This window comes from Mixophyes fleayi, chromosome 4 (genome assembly GCF_038048845.1).
Source record: "Mixophyes fleayi isolate aMixFle1 chromosome 4, aMixFle1.hap1, whole genome shotgun sequence".
Classification (NCBI taxonomy): domain Eukaryota; kingdom Metazoa; phylum Chordata; class Amphibia; order Anura; family Limnodynastidae; genus Mixophyes; species Mixophyes fleayi.
The window spans coordinates 177,725,775-177,745,334 of record NC_134405.1 but is presented as its reverse complement, the minus strand read 5'-3'; the positions used below and the strand labels follow the sequence as shown (position 1 = coordinate 177,745,334).

General features: G+C 43.9%; 1 protein-coding gene across 7 annotated transcripts in view; it reads left to right on the top strand.

Moving 5' to 3' along the window:
- MLC1 (modulator of VRAC current 1) overlaps nucleotides 1-19,266 on the top strand; it is a 70,423-nt gene extending 51,157 nt beyond the window's left edge. For all 7 annotated transcript variants that reach the window (XM_075208892.1, XM_075208895.1, XM_075208893.1 and 4 more), the window contains 4 exons: nucleotides 13,468-13,524; nucleotides 15,342-15,464; nucleotides 16,058-16,225; nucleotides 18,708-19,266. In XM_075208892.1, coding sequence (XP_075064993.1) covers nucleotides 13,468-13,524; nucleotides 15,342-15,464; nucleotides 16,058-16,225; nucleotides 18,708-18,782 — 423 coding nt within the window. In that variant the 3' untranslated portion in view covers nucleotides 18,783-19,266. The remainder of the gene's footprint in view (nucleotides 1-13,467; nucleotides 13,525-15,341; nucleotides 15,465-16,057; nucleotides 16,226-18,707) is intronic.
- The last annotated feature ends 294 nt before the right edge of the window (nucleotides 19,267-19,560 follow it).

Here is a 19,560-nt window from a genome sequence, read left to right as displayed (position 1 = left end):
GCTGAGATGGGCTGACCAGTAGTAAGCCTGGAGATCAGGGTTTACCCTGCCCCCTAGGGTTGTGCACGTTTGATTCTGGGAGACCTACCCTGTCATACAAATTTAGCTGAGTGTCTTTGCATAGTATTCAATTCAGAGATGCCATTTCTGTACAGGCTGCTGCTCTCTCCTGTTGCATTCCTTCAGTTTGTTGCCGTTTTCATGCTATTCTTGTATTTTTCACACAATCTACCTTGTTAATCTTGTGTAGTATGTGTGTGAGCTCTTATATGTGTATATATACAGTATATCTATAAGTTACAATATAGGTGTCAGTGACCAGTCTGTATTATACAGCTTCTGTGTTTCCTGTACATCTTCATTTCTGTAATTTCACTGGTTTTTATATACCACTATGGCTGAGAAAAAGACTTCCAAGATTAAAGGAAAAGTCTGTGCTGCATTATACTTGTACAAAATCTAGCACTAAATTGTCTTGTGAACAATCTGACACAGATGTCCTGTGTGCAATGTGTGAGGCAGAATTCCATTATCAACGGTTGCCTGCATTTGCAGTGGCAGCTGTGGAAGAAGCTTCTTGACTTAAGTCTCTGACGGCATCCATTGCTGAACTCTCTCTGGTAATGTCTCACAGAGAAGTAGGTGACTCTCTTCTCTTTCCTTTACTGCAGGACACATTCCGTCTTCACAGCAGGTACAGTAAACTAGTGGGGTGCTCGAAGCTGAGACTGGTTTGACGTCTCTTGCGGAGTCTGCCCAGGGTCTTGCTAGGGCCTCTTACTCTTTGGCACGACTACTTAGCACCCCCCATAGTATGATGAGTAAAGTTCATGTTCCAGAGACTGTTCAGACAATAGTCTCTGACTCTGACCTCTCTTATGGTGATTAGCTCACACCTGGATACTCAACCTGCCCAAGTGTTCCTTAATTCCCACACACAGGATTTTCTTGGCTTCGACTTTTGACACAGTGTGTTAGCGGGTATTCCTTACAGAGGACAAGATTCTCTTGGTTCTATCAAGATCAAGTCACTCCTGGCCAGATGTCAGGTGTCCCTTCTCTGAATAAAGCTGCTTGGGACCTTGGTATCTGTGTTCAAAGCAGTACCCTTGGACCACTTTCAGAGAAGCTCCCTCTGAGGTAGCTGAGAATGAAACTGGGCAAAGTCCTCCCTTTATTTGGAAAAGCCGTTCATCTGGTTGGCTGCAAAAGTTTCAGTCCCTCATGTGATGGTTGACCATGTCCCACCACAGGTAGGTCCTTACAGTCATGGAAATGGAACTTGGTTACTAAAGGCACCAGTCTGTCCAAGTGGGGAAGTGCTGATTGGTGTTTTCTGATTCCATCAATGTGCTGGAACAGAACAATATACAGAGTGCCTGTCCAGGTTCAAGGGATTCTGGCTGGCAAGCCCACTGAAAGTCCAGTCAGGCAATGCAACTGTGGTGGCTTACCTGAACCATCAAGGGGGAACCCACAGCGCCATAGCCATGAAATAAACGTTGCAGATCATATCCTCAGCAAAAATGTCATGAGCCGCAGTGCCTCGCGTCCTCGCTTCTCGGTCTGCATCCTGGCTGTCATGGCAACAGCCGGGACTTCACTTCCACCTTCTTTTGTGGCGGTCATCACCATGGCAATGGCCAGGACGCTTACTTGACAAGACGTGGCGTTCATTTAAGTGGCAGCCGTACACGTGCACATTAGGAATATTTTCATTAAACTATATCTGGGGCTCATTATTATGTTTGCTGATGCCTGGCTCCTGATTGCCCACTTCTAGTATTTGAGGCTGAGAGGACTTAACCTAGTTGTTCTCTAACTATTCAATCACCTATTTTTTGCTGTTTCATTCAAATACTTGATTATATGCTACAATTAGCGGCTTTCCTCTCCGCTCATCACATACAGGAACTGACACTTTTGGATCCATCTGGAATTGTACGAACAGTGTCCTCGTTGGATTTTTCTCTATTTCCTCCTGACCCCTCTCTTTGGAGCTTACTCTCATTACCATCAAGAGTAGTGTGTGAGGCGGTTACACACATTGCTGTGAACCGCGGATCACACTAGCCCCCATCACTCAGCTCACCGCTCGTACTTATGAGTCATTACCCTGCTAAACGTTTAAAAGGCTCCGGATATCATCTATATAAGGTCTTAGTCCGCATTATTAAGGATTCTTCTTCCGATTACCAACATCGGACACCCAGCCAGACATAGGAGACAAGTCTCCAATGGAGCTACACTTCAAGCGGGTATGTGGAGCGGCGTACTAAATCATAGCCAGAGACAGTGAGTAGCCAATATCTATTACTTACGTTTGGGCTTTCTCTTATCCATTGGGGTACGGAGTGGACTTCAAATTTATTTGGAACATATACTAATAAGGAAGTTTGAGCATAGGCTCTAGATTATCCATGCTCTATATAGAGCTATACACGGACACTTAAATATCATTATATATCGAGATGTGATTCATTACTATCTGTGGATTGACGATCGTGGCAATTATCAGCATTATCCTTTTGGGGAAATTACCCAGTAAGCCTTTTTTTTATAATTTAACATTTTTTGACCACAATATAGGCTACACGGGAGACAGCTATCATCATTTCAATCAGTAGCGCTGTGGTTTTTTACCAACACTCATGAGCAACGTTTTTAACATATATTTTTTGTTTTAGTATATTGTTACTATGTCACAGTGCACGGTGATGTAGTTTATGCCTACTTTTTCCCCATAGCATGTTATTTGTAAGCATTAGTAGGTTATTTGTACACATGTTTATGATTGTAATAAAATAAATGTTATATATATATGTGACAATTCGTGATCTCCATTTTGGTTTTATCTCTGTTTGTTGGTGGGCGCAGACACCTCAGCTTTTGCAGCAGCTTGTCCTTGGTCTTATATTACCTATATTTTGGTATTTGATTTTTTTTCATTTAGTATCCAAAATCATAATTATTATATTGGTTGATTTACTATATTGGCGCCATATCGGGGTATTTTTTGTTTAAAGTTGTTCGTTCGGTATGATGCACATAAGTGTGGTTGGCCAGCCTCTTGCTCATTGGATCACTTCAACTATTCGGTTGTCTTACGTTCAGTTGACTAGGCCAGTGCCACTGGGCTTGAAAGCTCATTCGATCAGGGCTGCCTTTGCTTCGAGGGTGGTGCGTTACGGTGCTTTGGCCGAACAGTTGTGCCAGGCTGCTACGTGGTCATCTGCCCATACCTTTTCCAAATTCTAAAAGTTGCAGGGCTTTGCAATCCGGGATGCTAGCTTTGCTAGCTTTGGCTGCAAGGTTTTACCCACTACTGTTTCAGAGCAATCCCTCCCTTAGGGGCAGGACAATGGCATGACAGAGAAAAGAGGATTTTAACTGACTGTAAAATCTATTTCTCTTAGTCCATTGGGAGACACTGTGCTTCCTCCCTTTGCTCTGATTGCTTGTTGCCTGTCTCCTATTTTGGTGGTTTTTGTTTTGCTTTTGCCTTTGTTAGTTTACTGAGCTTTGTTAATAAAAGAAAACTGAGGATGGTTCCATCTAGGAGGGCATTGTCAACTTAATACTTTTTGAGATGTAAAGTGCCTTTAATCCAAGTCCACCCCAATGTCGCAATGTCCCTCATTGGACTAAGAGAAATGGATTTTACAGTGAGTAAAAAATTCTCTTATATGAGAAAATAGCAAAAAATGAAATTGACATCCTAGACCTAATATTGGATAGCAAAACCCTTGGTCAAAATAACTGCTGTGAACGGCTACCTATAGCCATGGTTGAGATTCCTATACATGTCTACTGGCAGTTTAGTGCACTGTCCTTGTGTAAACTGCTTCAGTTCTCCCAGATTTGAAGGGTGCCTTCCTCCCAACTGCTGTTTTCATATCCCAGGCACCCAGGAAATTAGTTAATCCCTATGAAACTGGCACAATTCCAGAAAGTGGAAAATGATCTAATCATGAGCGTTCGATGTTGGATAAATACTACAGTATGCAGTGGTTGAAGTGGGGGTGTATACAATAGTATGCCATATTGCCACTTCTCCTATTGCCTTCATTGTAAACTATCAAATTCCATTCACTTACATTCCCATTACCTTTTTCATATCACCTATGAGGACCGTGCGTCCGAGTGGATTCGTTCAACAATCACCTAGGCGAATTGTTGCAACCAAACAGTGATTTATTCAACAGATGGGAAAAAAAGGCAGAGTAACTCCTTGGAAGCACAGCGAGGCACATGACGGAAGTGCAGTTCATAGTCACGACACAAGATACAGTCTCAGACCCCAAAAACACGTTTATATAACACAGATAAATCCTACAGTCATGAAGCTAATGGGTAGTGTATTAGAGCATTAACTTTCTGGTGATTGGTTGTAATATGACAGGCTGACCTCAGAGTGTCCTTCCCTGCTGATTAGTGACCATTGGTTCACCGGGGAGAGGGTGCCTAGGAGTCTGGGCCAGAGTACTACCATGCAATGTCCCTGTTGACTAGAGCAGTGGTTCCCAAACTTTTGCAGTTCGCGGCACCATTAGAGTCTCCAAATTTTTTCAAGGCACCCCTCCAAAATAATTATTGAGCAGTCCTGTTTTAGAAGTAGTTGGGTCAAAAAATTGTAATAAGTATTTAGGTCAGGACAGAAATACTTATTTAGTTGTATGCAAAAATGCCCCCTCTGCATCCAGACACTCTGCCCTCAGGCACTCTGCCCCCTCTGCATCCAGACACACTGCCCCCTCTGCATCCAGACACACTGCCCTCTCTCACACTGCCCCCTCTGTCACGCTGTCCCCCCTCCTCTGCTCTGTCACGCTGTCCCCCCTACTCTGCCCTCTCTCACAATGTCCCCCTCCTCTGCCCTCTCACACGCTGTCCCCTCCTCTGCCCTCTCACACGCTGTCCCATCCTCTGCCCTCTCACACGCTGTCCCATCCTCTGCCCTCTCACACGCTGTCCTCTCCTCTGCCCTCTCACACGCTGTCCCCTCCTCTGCCCTCTCACACGCTGTCCCCTCCTCTGCCCTCTCACACGCTGTCCTCCTCCTCTGCCCTCTCACACGCTGTCCTCCTCCTCTGCCCTCTCACGCTGTCCCAACCCTCTGCCCTCTGTCACGCTGTCCCCCTCCTCTGCCCTCTGTCACGCTGTCCCCCTCCTCTGCCCTCTGTCACGCTGTCCCCCTCCTCTGCCCTCTGTCACGCTGTCCCCCTCCTCTGCCCTCTCACGCTGTCCCCCTCCTCTGCCCTCTCACACTGTGTCTTCCTCCTCTGCCCCTCTCACGCTGTGTCTTCCTCCTCTGCCCCTCTCACGCTGTGTCTTCCTCCTCTGCCCCTCTCATGCTGTGTCCCCCTCCACTGCCCTCTCTCACGCTGTGTCCCCCTCCACTGCCCTCTCTCACGCTGTGTCCCCCTCCACTGCCCTCTCTCATGCTGTGTCCCCCTCCACTGCCCTCTCTCACGCTGTGTCCCCCTCCACTGCCTTCTCTCACGCTGTGTCCCCCTCCACTGCCTTCTCTCACGTTGTGTCCCCCTCCACTGCCTTCTCTCACGCCGAGTCCCCCTCCACTGCCCCTCTCACGCCGTGGCCCCCTCCACTGCCCCTCTCACGCCGTTGCCCCCTCCACTGCCCCTCTCACGCCGTTGCCCCCTCCACTGCCCCTCTCACGCCGTGGCTCCCTCCACTGCCCCTCTCACGCCGTTGCCCCCTCCACTGCCCCTCTCACGCCGTGGCTCCCTCCACTGCCCCTCTCACGCCGTGGGCCCCTCCACTGCCCCTCTCACACCGTGGCCCCCTCCACTGCCCCGCTGTCCCCCTCCTCTGCCCCGCTGTCGCGATCCCTCTCACTCTGCCCCGCGCCAGGCGCCAGCCATAAAAAAAAAACGCAGAAACTTACCAATCCGTCATGTGCCGGGACCCAGCAGCCTCCTCTCTCCCGCAGCTTGTTACTGACGTTGATATTCAGTGACAGCTGCGGGAGAGAGGAGGCTGCTGGGTCCCGGCACCCGACGGATTGGTAAGTTTCTGTGTTCTTTTTTTTTTTCTTATGGCTGGCCCGCGGCACCCCAGTGACAGCGGCGCACACTTTGGGAACCGCCGGACTAGAGGACAAAGTGGCTAATATAGAGTTTGTTTACTCTCCTTGTTTAGCCCAGACCTCTTGTGCTGTCTTTGATTAACTCTTTCACCTGGCAACATTTAAGAATAAACCTTTCTAACACACAATCAATAATCTAAAATATGCAGGAAGTCACATATATATTATAGCACATACATGTGAACAAAAGTACAATAAGCTTACACAGCCCAATGAGAAACAGTTCAGTAGGCAGAAAGAGGCAATGGAAAGCAAATGTTCTTATATCCATGTTCACATCGTGGGTTCTCACACCAACTATTCTAAATTTCCATACCGCCACTTCTATGATCAATATACTGTACATTCTTTTCTTTTTCTTTTTTTTTTAAAGTATATTTTATTCACAATTTTTACAGTTTCAACAGCATACAGGTTAGACTGTAAACAAACAGTTTGTTAATAAAAGTAAACTAACAAGAACATTATTATAATGTTAAATATCAAGTGAATTGAAGATGGAAAAAAAAAGAAGACAGAAAGAGAATGAAAAGACAAGGGGGGAGAGGGGGGAAGGAGGGAAGGGAAACTCAGCCCGGCATCCTGTTGTCAGCTAAGTGTTCAATAAATCCTTTTGCAATCGAGGTCATAATATCTTTCTTTTTATTTAATTTAAACTTTGAGTTTGAACGGTCCCTGGTTGGTCTGTTCCATAGATAGCCAACCAAGGCTGCCAGGTGTTTTGAAATTTAATGGGTTTATCATTTATTATACTACTAATATGCTCACAACGATAAGTCTGCCATATTCTATTTATGATTTCAGTTAAAGTGGGAGGTTCTGCTTTTTTCCAGTTTGCTGCCACTGCAGTTTTAGCTGCGTTAAGAATATGGCCCACAAGTGCTGCTGTCTGCTTACCAGTGTCTGGGTCAGTTCTGTGCAGGAGTGTGTAAGAAGGACAGGGGGGTATTGCAGCATGGTGACTCTGTGTATTATATTATGAACTTTTTGCCAGAATCCCACCATCTTAGGGCATGACCACCATATTATTATTATTATTATTATTATTATTATTATTATTATTAATATTTATTTATAAGGCGCCACAAGGCGTCCGCAGCGCCGTACAGAGACAAACAAATTACAATACAATGGGAGACAGCACAGTACAGTAAACAGTAAGCACAGCAACTCAGTAAGCTCAATGCACAGCTAGAGAGGGCGGGGAAGGGGGAGGGAGGATCCGCAAACGACGGGGCCCAAGAAGGAGGGCGCGGAAGACAGGGAGACCCCCAGGGGGGAGGAGGGAGCGAGAGTGGACGTGGGGTGGAGGACCCTCGAGGAGGAGGGCTAAGTAGCTGGAGAGCAGAGTTAGAAGTGGTGGAAACAGGAGGAGAGATGGCCCTGCTCAGAGGAGCGTACAATCTAAGGGGAGGGGTGGACAGACAGAGAGACGCAGGGGAGAGAGGGAGAGTAGGGGGACAGAGGCAGAAGATAAGGTAGGAAGTTAAGTTGGAGACAGAAAGGCTTTAAGAAAAAGGTGTGTTTTTAGGGCCCGTTTGAAACTGGACAGATTAGGGGAAGTTCTGATGGAGGGAGGGAGCTTGTTCCAGTGGAGGGGGGCTGCGCGGGCGAAGTCTTGGATACGCGCGTGGGAGGAGGTTATAAGGGGGGAAGAGAGGCGAGGGTCAGAGGCAGAACGGAGAGGGCGGGATGGAGCATGAATAGAAAGGAGGGTGGAGATGTAGGGCGCAGTGGAGTTGGCGAGGGCCTTGTAGGTGAGTATGAGGAGCTTAAAGAGGATTCTGAAGGGGAATGGGAGCCAGTGAAGGGCTAGGTAGAGGGGGAAGACAAAAGAGGAGCGGCGAGAGAGGAAAATAAGCCTAGCGGCAGCGTTAAGAGCGGATCGAAGGGGATCGAGATGAGAGTGGGGGAGGCCAGTGAGGAGGAGGTTGCAGTAGTCCAGGCGGGAGATGATCAGAGAGTGGATAAGGCATTTGGTGGCATCTTGGGAGAGGAAGAGCCGGATGCGAGCGATGTTGCGCAGCTGGAAGCGGCAGGATTTAGCAAGAGAGAGGATGTGGGGGCCAAAGGAGAGGGAGGGGTCGAGGATGAGACCAAGGCAGCGAAGTTGGGGGACAGGGGAGATAGAGGTGTTGTCGACAGTGATGGAGAGGTCAGAAGGGGATGAGGTATGAGAGGGAGGAAAAACTATGAGCTCAGTCTTGGCAAGGTTAAGTTTGAGGAATCGAGAGGACATCCAGGAGGAGGTGGCAGAGAGGCAGGCGGACACAATACAGAGGAGGGTCCCAGAACAGAGCCCTGAGGGACCCCGACTGGAAGGGTGGACGGGGGGGAGAGAGACCCAGAGGTGGTGACAGAGAAGGATCGGTGAGTAAGGTAAGAGGTGAACCAGGACAGGACTGGGCCAGAGAGGCCGAAAGACTGGAGGGTGTGAAGGAGGAGGGGGTCGTCAACGGTGTCAAAGGCTGCAGAGAGGTCAAGGAGGATGAGAAGGGAGAAGTGGCCCCTGGCTTTAGCAGAGAGGAGGTCATTGGTGACTTTAGCCAGGGCAGTTTCAGTGGAGTGGAGGGGGCGGAAACCAGACTGGAGAGGATCAAGGAGGGAGTATTCAGAAAAGGTAGGAGGTGAGACGGCTGCAGACGAGCCTCTCTGGAATTTTGGAGGCAAAAGGGAGAAGAGATATGGGGCGATAGTTCGAGAGAGAAGTGGGGTCGAGATTAGGTTTCTTAAGAATAGGGGATACGAGAGCATGTTTGAAGGAGGAGGGGAAGATGCCAGTGGAGAGGGAGAGATTAAAGAGGTGAGCAAAGTAGGAGCAGGTGGTGGGGGAAAGGGAGCGAAGAAGGTGGGAGGGGATGGGATCCAGGGGACAGGTAGTGGGGGGGAGGATGAAATGAGAGAGTGTACTTCCTCGCCGGTGGTGGGACGGAAGGAGTGGAGGGAAAGGTGGTTGGGGGAGGAGGACAGAAGAGTGGGAGGGGTGGAAGAGAGAGTGGAGGAGGAGATTTCAAGTCGGATGGCCTCGATTTTAGAGAAGAAGGAGGCGAAATCGGAGGCAGTCAGGGAGGAGGGATGGGGGGAGGGGAGTGCTGAAGGTGGCAAAGAGGCGGCGGGGGTTAGAGGACTGGGAAGAGATGAGGGATTTAAAGAAAGATTGTTTAGCGAGTGAAAGGGCAGAGCTGTAGGATGAAAGGATGAATTTAAAGTGGAGGAAGTCAGCCAGGGAGCGGGAATTTCTCCAGTGACGTTCGGCGGTACAGGAGCATTTTTGGAGGAAGCGGGTAAATTTGGAGTGCCAGGGTTGGGGTTTGGAGCATCGGGGGTGGACGGAGTGGGCAGGGGCGACCGCGTCCAGAGCGGAGGTGAGGGTGTGATTGTAGAGGGAGACCGCCTGGTTATGGCAGGCCTGGGAGGAAAGGGGAGAAAGGAGGGTATCGAGAGAGGAGGACAGAGAGGCAGGGTCAAAAGCGTCGAGGTTGCGTATGGACAGAGTAGGTTTGGGCAGGGGGAGGGGAGCAGGAGAAGAGGAGAGAGAGAGAAGGATAAGGAGAGGAGATGGTGGTCGGATAGAGGAAAGGGAGAGATGGAGAAGTCGGAGAGACTACATAGGTAGGAGAAGACAAGATCAAGGGAGTGACCAAGGCAGTGGGTAGAGGAGGAGGTCTATTGGGTGAGACCAAGGGAGGAAGAGAGGGTGAGCAGTTTGCTGGAAGCAGGGTAGGTGGGGTTGTCGATGGGGATGTTAAAGTCACCGAGAATGATCGAGGGGAGATCGGAGGAGAGGTGGTGAGGAAGCCAGCTAGCAAAGTTGTCAAGGGAGGTGGGGCCAGGGGGGCGGTAGATGACAGTGACGCGGAGGTGGATGGGGTAGAAGAGGCGGATGGAGTGAGCTTCAAAGGAGGAGAAGGAGAGGGAGGGGAATGACACGAAAAGTACAGGTGGAGGAGAGGGGGAGGCCAACTCCACCGCCTGGGCGGGCACCAGGCCTTTCGGAGTGGGTGAAGGAGAGGCCACCATAGGAGAGGGCAGCGGGGGAAGTAGTATCAGAATCGGAGAGCCAGGTTTCAGTAACGGCAAGAAGGTTAAAGCAGTTGGATAGAAAGAGGTCGTGGATAGCAGTCAGCTTGTTGCGGACAGATCTGGCATTCCAGAGGGCACAGAAGAAAGGGGGAGAGGAGAGGGGGGAAATGGGGATGAGGTTAGCAAGATGAGCAGCGCGCGGGGGATGGCGGGGAGGAACGGGAGAGGTAGGGTGGGGGGAGAGTATGGGTATGGAGTGAGAGCGGGGAGGCATAGTAGGGAGAGAGAGTAACAAAACAGTGAGATAGTGGGGACAGTGAAAAACGGGTAAGAACAATGGCAGGAAGACAATGAAAAGGTGGAAGATAATAACGAATTAGGGCGTGGAGGGCATGGAACAACAGTACAGTGAGATAATAAGGACAATGAAAACAGGTAAGAATGATAGCAGAACAGTAAGATAATAAGGACAGCGGATAACAGATAAGAATAAGCAGGGAGACAATAGCAAGATGGAGGACAATAACCAATTAGGGCGTGGAAGGCAAGGAATAATAGAAGGAGAGGTAATAAGGACAATGGAAATAGGCAAGAATAATAACAGGTAAAAGTAGTTGCTGGAAGTTGCCGTCCTGGAAGTCACAGGCGGCCCACAGGACAGTGAACTACCACACATGCAGAGTGCAAGTCAGACCTCATTATCCAAGATCAGTGTCCGACCTCAATAATGCTCATGGTTGCTGAATGGATTGACTTGAACTTTGGAATGGAGAGCAGGCAATTCTCCTGCAACTTGCTCGTAGGGAGCCTAAATGACGCAATTTACCGTGGCACAATTTGTCGCACCGTGATGGAAGGAGCCCTCTTGCCCGCAGTTCCTCCAACATAAGTTAGAGGAATCTGAATAAATGGCTTTTAGGCGAGTGGGGACCAAATACCACCTATACAGCAACTTATAAGCGTTCTCCTTGGTCTTCACACATACAGAGCTCTTGGCGACACGTGCTCTGATCCTAGCCCATTCCTCCACCTCTATTACCTCTCCCAAGTCTTCCTCCCACTTAAGTTCATACCGATCCTTATCGGGTTGACAAAATGCCAACAGGATGCTGTAAAATTTCGAGATTAGGCCAGTAGGGAGGGAATTGCTTCTACAGAAGGATTCTAAGGGGGGTATTCAATTGAGGGCGGGATCGTTGAAAATCCCGCGCTCAAAAAATATTACCGTTATTACGGTAATACGGTAATTTACTCGCTGAATTGCAGCTCGGAGCTGCGAGCTGAAATCCAGCGAGATATTTCCGTATTAATGGTAATATTTTTTGAGCCCGGGATTTTCGGCGATCCCGCCGTCAATTGAATATTCCCCTAAGGGTATACGATGATGAATGGTTTTAAGCGCTGGAATTGAATGATATAAGTGTCTTAGCTGTAAGTATTGGTAAAAGCGGTTATGTGCAATGCCGTGCCGACGTTGAAGATCCGGAAACTCTGGGAAAACACCCATAGGGGCTATGTCTGATAAGAGCCTAAATCCACATGAAGACCAGAGCTGATTAAAAGGATTGTTGTTGTCCAGGAGGGAAATCGGGATTATTCCATAATGGAAGCATAATTTCATTATGTGCTACCAAGTGGAATGCTCGGGTACAGTAGTCCCATATCTGGAGTGAGAAACGGGTAGTAGGTGGGAGTGAGGAAAGAGGCGGCCGGTGTTTGATCGATATCCATAAAAGGGTATAGGGCGAGAAAACATGCATAATGTTAGCCTCTATGTCAACCCATAACCTCGTACCCAAAGGAGAGTGAAACAGGACTAGTTGAGTTAGGTGTGCGGCGATGTAGTACTTAGAAATATTTGGGAGGCCCACTCCCCCCTCCGAGGTTTTACGATGAAGAACGCGGGCTTGCACGCAAGGCCGTTTCCCCGCCCAAATGAATCGAGATTTGCTTCTGCAAAGTCTTTAGTGCCAATGAAGGGACTCGAATAGGTAACGCCTGGAATAGATAAAGGATTCGTGGTAGTAGATTCATTTTTACCGCCGCTATGCGGCCTAGCCACGAGATGTATAAGTTGTCCCATTTCTCGAGTTCTCTGTTAGTGCATTCAAGAGCCGGGGGAAGTTGGCCGCATATAGCTGACTATATTGGTTCGTCAAATAGATCCCTAAATATTTAAGTTTATCCGACTGCTATCTAAAGGTTGTTTGACGTTTAAGAGATTCTAATAGTTGAGGGGATATATTAAGGGGAAGGATTTCAGACTTATCCATATTAATTTTAATGTTAGAGACTTTATGTATATTAACTGTTGTGGTATAGAGAGGCTAGCGCACACATGAATTGCCCTCTGAATCCCATTTTTTTGAGAGTAGCTCTCATGAACGCCCATGAAACCCTGTCGAAAGCCTTTTCTGCATCAAGAGAATCGTGATTGGTTAGCTGCTTCGATTAGAGCAATTGCACGCTTTGTGTTATCTGTTCCTTGGCAGGTAGGAATAAAGCCCACCTGATCAGGATGGACCAGCGCGGGTATCACTCGGGCTAGTCTGTTCGCTAAAATCTTGGCAAATAGTTTTAGATCTACGTTCAGTAGAGATATTGGTCGGTAGCTCTCACAGTGACTAGATTCTTTGGCAATAACAACAATGTCCGCCCTGGCGGTGTCCCTTTCAAATTTTTTACCGTTCAAGTTTGCATTGAAGAGGGAGACTAGCATAGGTGTCAGTTCGGCTCTAAACTTTTTATAATATAATGCTGTAAGGCCATCTGGACCCGGTGCTGCTGAGTTTCTAAGGGATTCAATGGTTACTTTAACCTCCTTTGTTGTAATATCAGCATTTAGTATTGCTAATTGTGTTTCTGTTAGGCGAGGTAGAGAGCATGCTCGGAGGTAGTCAGAAATTTGTGTACGTCTAATATCTGGGGGGTCTTCAGCGAAAGGGAGGTTATACAATATATTATATAATAAGTTCTAAATCTATCCGCTATGGCCTGTGGGTCGTATAATAGTTGTTGTTACTGTACATTTTTTTAATCTAGTTTTGATGAGTAAAAACCAGTATTCTCTCAGACATAAAACATTTGTATGGCCTCTGTGACTTTTAGTGTGACATAGACTTCCTAGAACTGATCCATCACTGACTGCCTGCAGCAGTTTCACTCGGGGTAATCAGTCTCTGATTATAGAAATAAGGAGTGGATCAGTAGATTAGCTTCTTATAGTGAAAACAATGACTCCTCATTATAAATGTCATATAGCTGATTAAATCTGCTACATAAACCTATAATATGCTTATGTTTAAGATTAACCAGAACAATATGTTGGCTTTCAGTGTTTCCCAAGTGCAATTGCCAGCCATGTTGCAGCGGAACACCCAAGTAAATGTTTGGTAAGAATGACAGAAAACTAAATGTTAATATTTATCTTAATTGTTACTTCTGTATATATTTAATTTGGTGTTTGAGTTTAGCCACAAAAAACGAAAACGTTTAGAATTAACTTGTTTGTTCTAAATTTAGCAAAAACTAAAGTTGTTATTGCAAGCTAGTATTCTTTGTCATACATACAATACTGATTTGAAAGGCTGATGGCACTTGTATAAAAATGCATTGAATAAGTTAGCCTTCTATATGGCAGTCATTTTGAGCAGTATATGACATAATCTGGTTGTACATCTGTGTGCACAGTATCTATATATGTTATGATAAATCAATAATCTAAAAAAGTTCAGCACTGCCCCCTCCCCATATTCTTGACCAGCAGTGATGCTAGACAGCCTGTATTTGTTTTGAACTATAACGGAAACCATGAGCGTGAGGTTTCCCTTCAGGGAGGGGGCATGTCATAATGTATATGCTTTAAAGGCTGTCAAGTGCGTGGGCTGCTGCCTCAGTTAGATGGGGCGCCAGCAAAAAGACACTTTGATCCTCTTCCAATAAACAAGGTTTGAACCCTTGGAGTGGCATCTTTGGCACCCCAGTGGTGCCTGTATGAGAAGACTTACCAAACCTTTGTTCACTATTTGTTAAATATAAAATAAATATATATTATTTTCTTGATCAGTCATAGTCCAAATGGGGATAGGTTATCCCATAAAAATGACCGCTCATTACCACCGATAAATGACTGTGAACAGGAGCAACCAGTACTCCCCACACTAGTCACTTGTGATTGGTTGCAGTCTTAGGGGAGTTCTGTTCTGGATACTTTCAGTTATTCAGCAGCAGTCACTCATTGTGATTGGGAAAATCTATTTTCTGGGGAATGTTTTGTTTTATATTTTTTGTTTCTTTGGGTTTTTTTTTACAATTTTTACTAAAAATGGATCAATATGGTGATTGATAGTTTGATGTTTGTTTTAGTGATTGTATTAAGTTTATTTTAATATTGTGTTTTATGTTTAATTTGACTCTCTTTAATGCATAGGAGACCTAGGCAACCCTGTCCATTATAGGTACAATTCCTGGGGTCCCTAGGTTGTTAATTAAAATTGAATCCACAGCCCAGGGAGGCTGGGAAGAGCTTCAATGCTTTTTAGCACAGTGCTGGAAAGAGAGACCTGCTGTTTTTTTGCAGGTGCTTTTCTCATTGAATCAGCAGCCCTGCATCCAGCCTGGGACTTGTTTTTGCAATTCCGGGGGGGCCTCACCCTCCTAGTCCTCATGACCCCCCTGTCTAGCATCAGTGCTGGTTTTAGAAAGTGGGCTACACTGTCAGTTTATTTAGTATTATTATTCTATCAGGGCACTAATATAGCCTTCCTATAGGTCATTAATTGTTTAACTGTCATTAACTGTAATTGCTTTTAAAAATAAGAAACACATATGAGGTTTAACAGGGTCTGTCATGGAATCCGTATTGATAGCAAGCTACTGTACAGAATGACAGCTGTGCATAGGCTATGTGCTGTGTACTGCATCATGTCTGATGATTAGCAGCATGGCGGAAGAGCATGTTGATCTGTCTTATGCAACAGAGGGGTCTGTGTTTTGATACAGCACATAGAACATAGCTGTGTGATATCATTCTACACAATCAGAATTTTAGGTGTTTTTATTATGCCACATGCATCTCGTAATAGGAAGTGTTTTGTTTTAATCGTGCAAATTATTCAATTATTTTAATCATTCAAGACATGATTATTTGTTTTCTGTTTTTGTCTTCTCTTAATTATAATCTTGTTGACTCTTATGTGTATTACACTAGGTGGAAGTTCTGATTGCTACTAGCAGTATTACATCTCCATTATTATTTACTACATCAGCTTACCTATCTTACAGTATCGTACGGACAGTTGATATTTTCAAAACTTACCCACCTGCTGTTACTGTAAGTTGTACTATTTTTGTAATATACTGTATATCTATAGAGCTAGATGTATATCAGGAAGTAATATTCGACATATCCATGCATTGACTTGGGAGAGAGGTTTATCATATTTTTTCTGTGTGGTCTTCAACTTTATTTAAGTAGCTCTGTAACTTAATGTGAAAATATTTTCTTATAGAGAGCCACTGTATAAGCAGGGCAATGGTGCTTTCATAACAGTAGGTTAATGACTGAGTAGATGATATTATTTTATTTGTTTTATGCCATGAAAATTTTTCTACATGTTAAAGTACTTGTCAAAGTATTCTAGCTTAGTGGATATTTAATATTATGAACCTTATACTATTGTTAGTGACACAGTAGTCTGAGCTGGGGTCATGAGTCTGATTCCAACCAGTGCCGTATCTGTGTGGAGTTTGAATGTTCCTCCCACAGTCCAAAAACATACTTGTATGTTAATTGACTACTGGATTGATGTGAATAAATACGTAATATGACAGACGCTATGTGTGTAATAAATATATATATTATAATTAATATAAAATAAAATGTCTTTCTATCTATAAGACTTCTTGACATTCTCCTATTTTTAGCATTTTCATGAAGTTTTGCTCTTACTTCTGATGCTGATCCTGCTGGTACAGGCTGTACTGACGAGTATCACTGCCATCCAGTGTGTACATTACAAGTCGCAAATAAGAATGCGGGATTCCTCCTGGAATGTGTCACATTTGGACAAGCCTGATTACAGAAATGATGACGTGAGTGCCATATGAACTGAATAATGTTTACAGTTTAAATCCTTTAATTAAAAAGAATACCTGTCTGTCTCATTTAGTATACAGCATACTGAGACCTGACCTCAATTGCTGAACAGGGAGCTATATACTGGCTCTTGTTAGATTCTTGTATATAAATAAACAAATGTGAAAAACCTTTGGATCACAGACATTTTCCTTCCCACCTATTCTACGTTGATTATACATATTATCATCATCATCATTTATGGAACACATTTGCAAATATGATGTATAGATAAATATTCTATTATATCATACTTCTGGTATCTTAGGGGTTTTTGTAAGTGAAAAGCAAAGAAAGCGAATGTGTGAAAGGAGTTGTTTAAACAGCGCATGAGATTACGCTAATAACAAGACTGCGTCTGAGTGTGTCATTAATAATTTGAGTATAGAAAGTGCATAATCCATTCATAAAAAAACCAGACCAGTTAGAAAAAAAGAATTACAGGATTCTGAATCATATTTTGGGGCTTTACTACCGCTGTAACAAACACCATATACTATCCTATGTGTATCTGCCCTTAATTACAAATTCATTCAGATTAAATTCATATTCATCATTGCATCTTAAGGTTTCATTCTCATCAAACCCACAATTAATATTATAGCTAATATCAATATCCCGCTGACACCAATACAACCCATCCTCTCTCAGGGCATGCATTAATATACTTAATCTGAACTCCAGTGATCTAACAATTCTCATCGCTATTTCATCTGACCTTTTTAGTTTATTTGAAATTTTGGTTTCCCCATTCAGCACAGGAAATCCTGTGATGTCACAATGGTGATGTCACCAATTATTTCCCTATAAAACGTTGAAAATAGGAGCCACAAAAAATGAAAAAAAAACGAGAAAAAAATTATGGGAAACATTTTGTTTGTTTTGCTTTTAAAATGCACTTAACATAACATGTATTTATTAACAAGAAGAAATTCCTCTTTTGCTTAATACATTTTATGCTTTATAGCTATTTTAAGATGTACTTTATATTAAAAAACAAAAATGTTAGTTCCATAAATATTGAAACATATTCAGCTGACAAAATTGCACCAAAGTCCATCTCTTCAACATGAATTGAATCATAATTTCAATATATTTATTGCAAAGCTTTTTATGGTATGAGTCTTGCATGAGTTTTTCAAATACTCCCCAAGCAGTAGTGGCTTTATTGAACACCATGGGAATCATCTGTCAAAAGCTGATGGGGAATGGGGGCTTACAATAAGAATTCAGTTTAATACTTCATATTTAGCAAAAATAGGGGCATGTTGTTCTCACCACAGCTGGTAAAACTTGGGTGGAATAAAGATGTTGCCACAAGTTACAAGCAAGAATAATTTGATCCTCTGCAAATTTACAAAGTAAACAAAGCCGTTAAAAATTTGTCTCCGTTTAATCAGCACATCGCAAAACTGTCACATGTGGTCTGATCATGAAGGTATGAAATACACCCTAAAGGAGTTTAAGAAATTCATCAAAACATAAACCTTTTATTCTATTCTACGAAGTTCACCTAGTGAACCCCTCATCCTCACTCTTTTGTTCTGATCCAACATAGTCCAACATATTAATAAGAACCCTTAAATGAATCCCAGAACGCCTACTAATTCCAACCAGGACTAAATGGAGAAATCTGGAATTCTTCTAGACTCCCATTTTCCAGCCATTTTGGAAGACCAGTCCACCAACTGACTGGGGGAATGTATAACAACCTTCTCCTTGGAGAATTAACTATCATTTTCCTCTTAGCTGGGGCCCATTGGAGAGCAAATTAAATTGGAGGATCTGGACTGGACATTTGTTTTTGTTTTTTTGTTTTGTTTTTAAAGAAACTTCACAAACCTTTCCTTATTGAATGGAACCTTCTGTGGGTAACCTCGTTAATATATCCTGATTTTTGCCCTAGGGCTGAGGTAATATAGTATTTCTTGCTGTAACTAGCTCAGTCAGATGAAAGTGAGAACTCAAGGGGTCCCCACTGGTATCTCCCTTTTTTAATAGGGGAAGACTCTTCTGAGGAAGAGGAACCTGCCTTTTATGGCAATGTTTACTTCACAGCTTTACATTTCTTCATAAAACCGGGTAGAGGAGAGAAAATGCTGTAATCAGCTACTGACCTAGCATCCTCCAGCTTCCCCGCTGACAAAATCTGAAGGATCTTGGCAGCTGGTTCTGCTGATCACATGATACTGTCATTAAAACTCGTGACACAAAAACATATTTTTTTATGTTTCACATAATTTTTTCATGTCATCGTGTCCTTTGGGAGCCTGTCACCACTTACTAGCTGTTGCTAGGTTGCAAGCCCTCCTGAAGAACAAATGTTATAAACACACACACACATTACTCTGTAATTTTATGTCACATGTAAACTATGCAGAATATTTCTCCTGATTAATAACCTTTTATGTCACAATTTGTACTTCTGTTTATTTGCAGGTTTCCAACAAAGCTATGAGGGATTTCGACAAAGAGGGAGCTTGGAAAGCTGTTATGGTACAGATGAGCCAGTAGTCTGGTTTCTGGATATAGATATATATAGATCTAGATATATATATATATATATATATATATATATATATATATATATATATATATATATATATATATATGTGTTCATATAAACAGATTTCTAGTTCTTTCAGTAACTAGTGACGTAATACGCACACATTTCTTCATTTCTACAGAATTGTACATTTTTAGCATTTCTTAGTTTGACCTTTAAAGTTATTCCTGTGTCATATAAAATATTATTTACAAAAATGTTTTAGGTAAATGTCTGTGCTATTTCTGTACAGTTTTATATAGGCAAACTATTAACAGCCTATAAGCATGTTCTATAAAACTGGGCGCTGTTCTTGCGCACTCATATTTATAAGTTGAATTCTCTGAAAGCCCTGAAGAAAACAAAATTCCTCTTTTGTTATCCAGTGTGATGTATTTATTTCAGCTCCTGCGAGAGATCACATGTAATAAATATAGTGAGTCGTCGTCTTCATCTTTTCTTTTATAGTATTGATCTACATAAGGGAAATTTTAAACAAAATAACTAAAGCATACATAATGGCATTTATGTCTCTTACATTCATTAACAATTATATTAAAAATATTATTGACAATATTCACAGTAGTAAAATAGTTAAAACTTGCGCATGGAGCAGAACAGGGAAAATGTATGGGTCGGGTACGATCTGGTGATGCTGAATCTGTTGACAGACTGTTGTCTCAAAAATGGCGACAGTCAACCTGTTGACATGGTTAAAATGGAGGTATGGTGACTGTTGACAGGTAG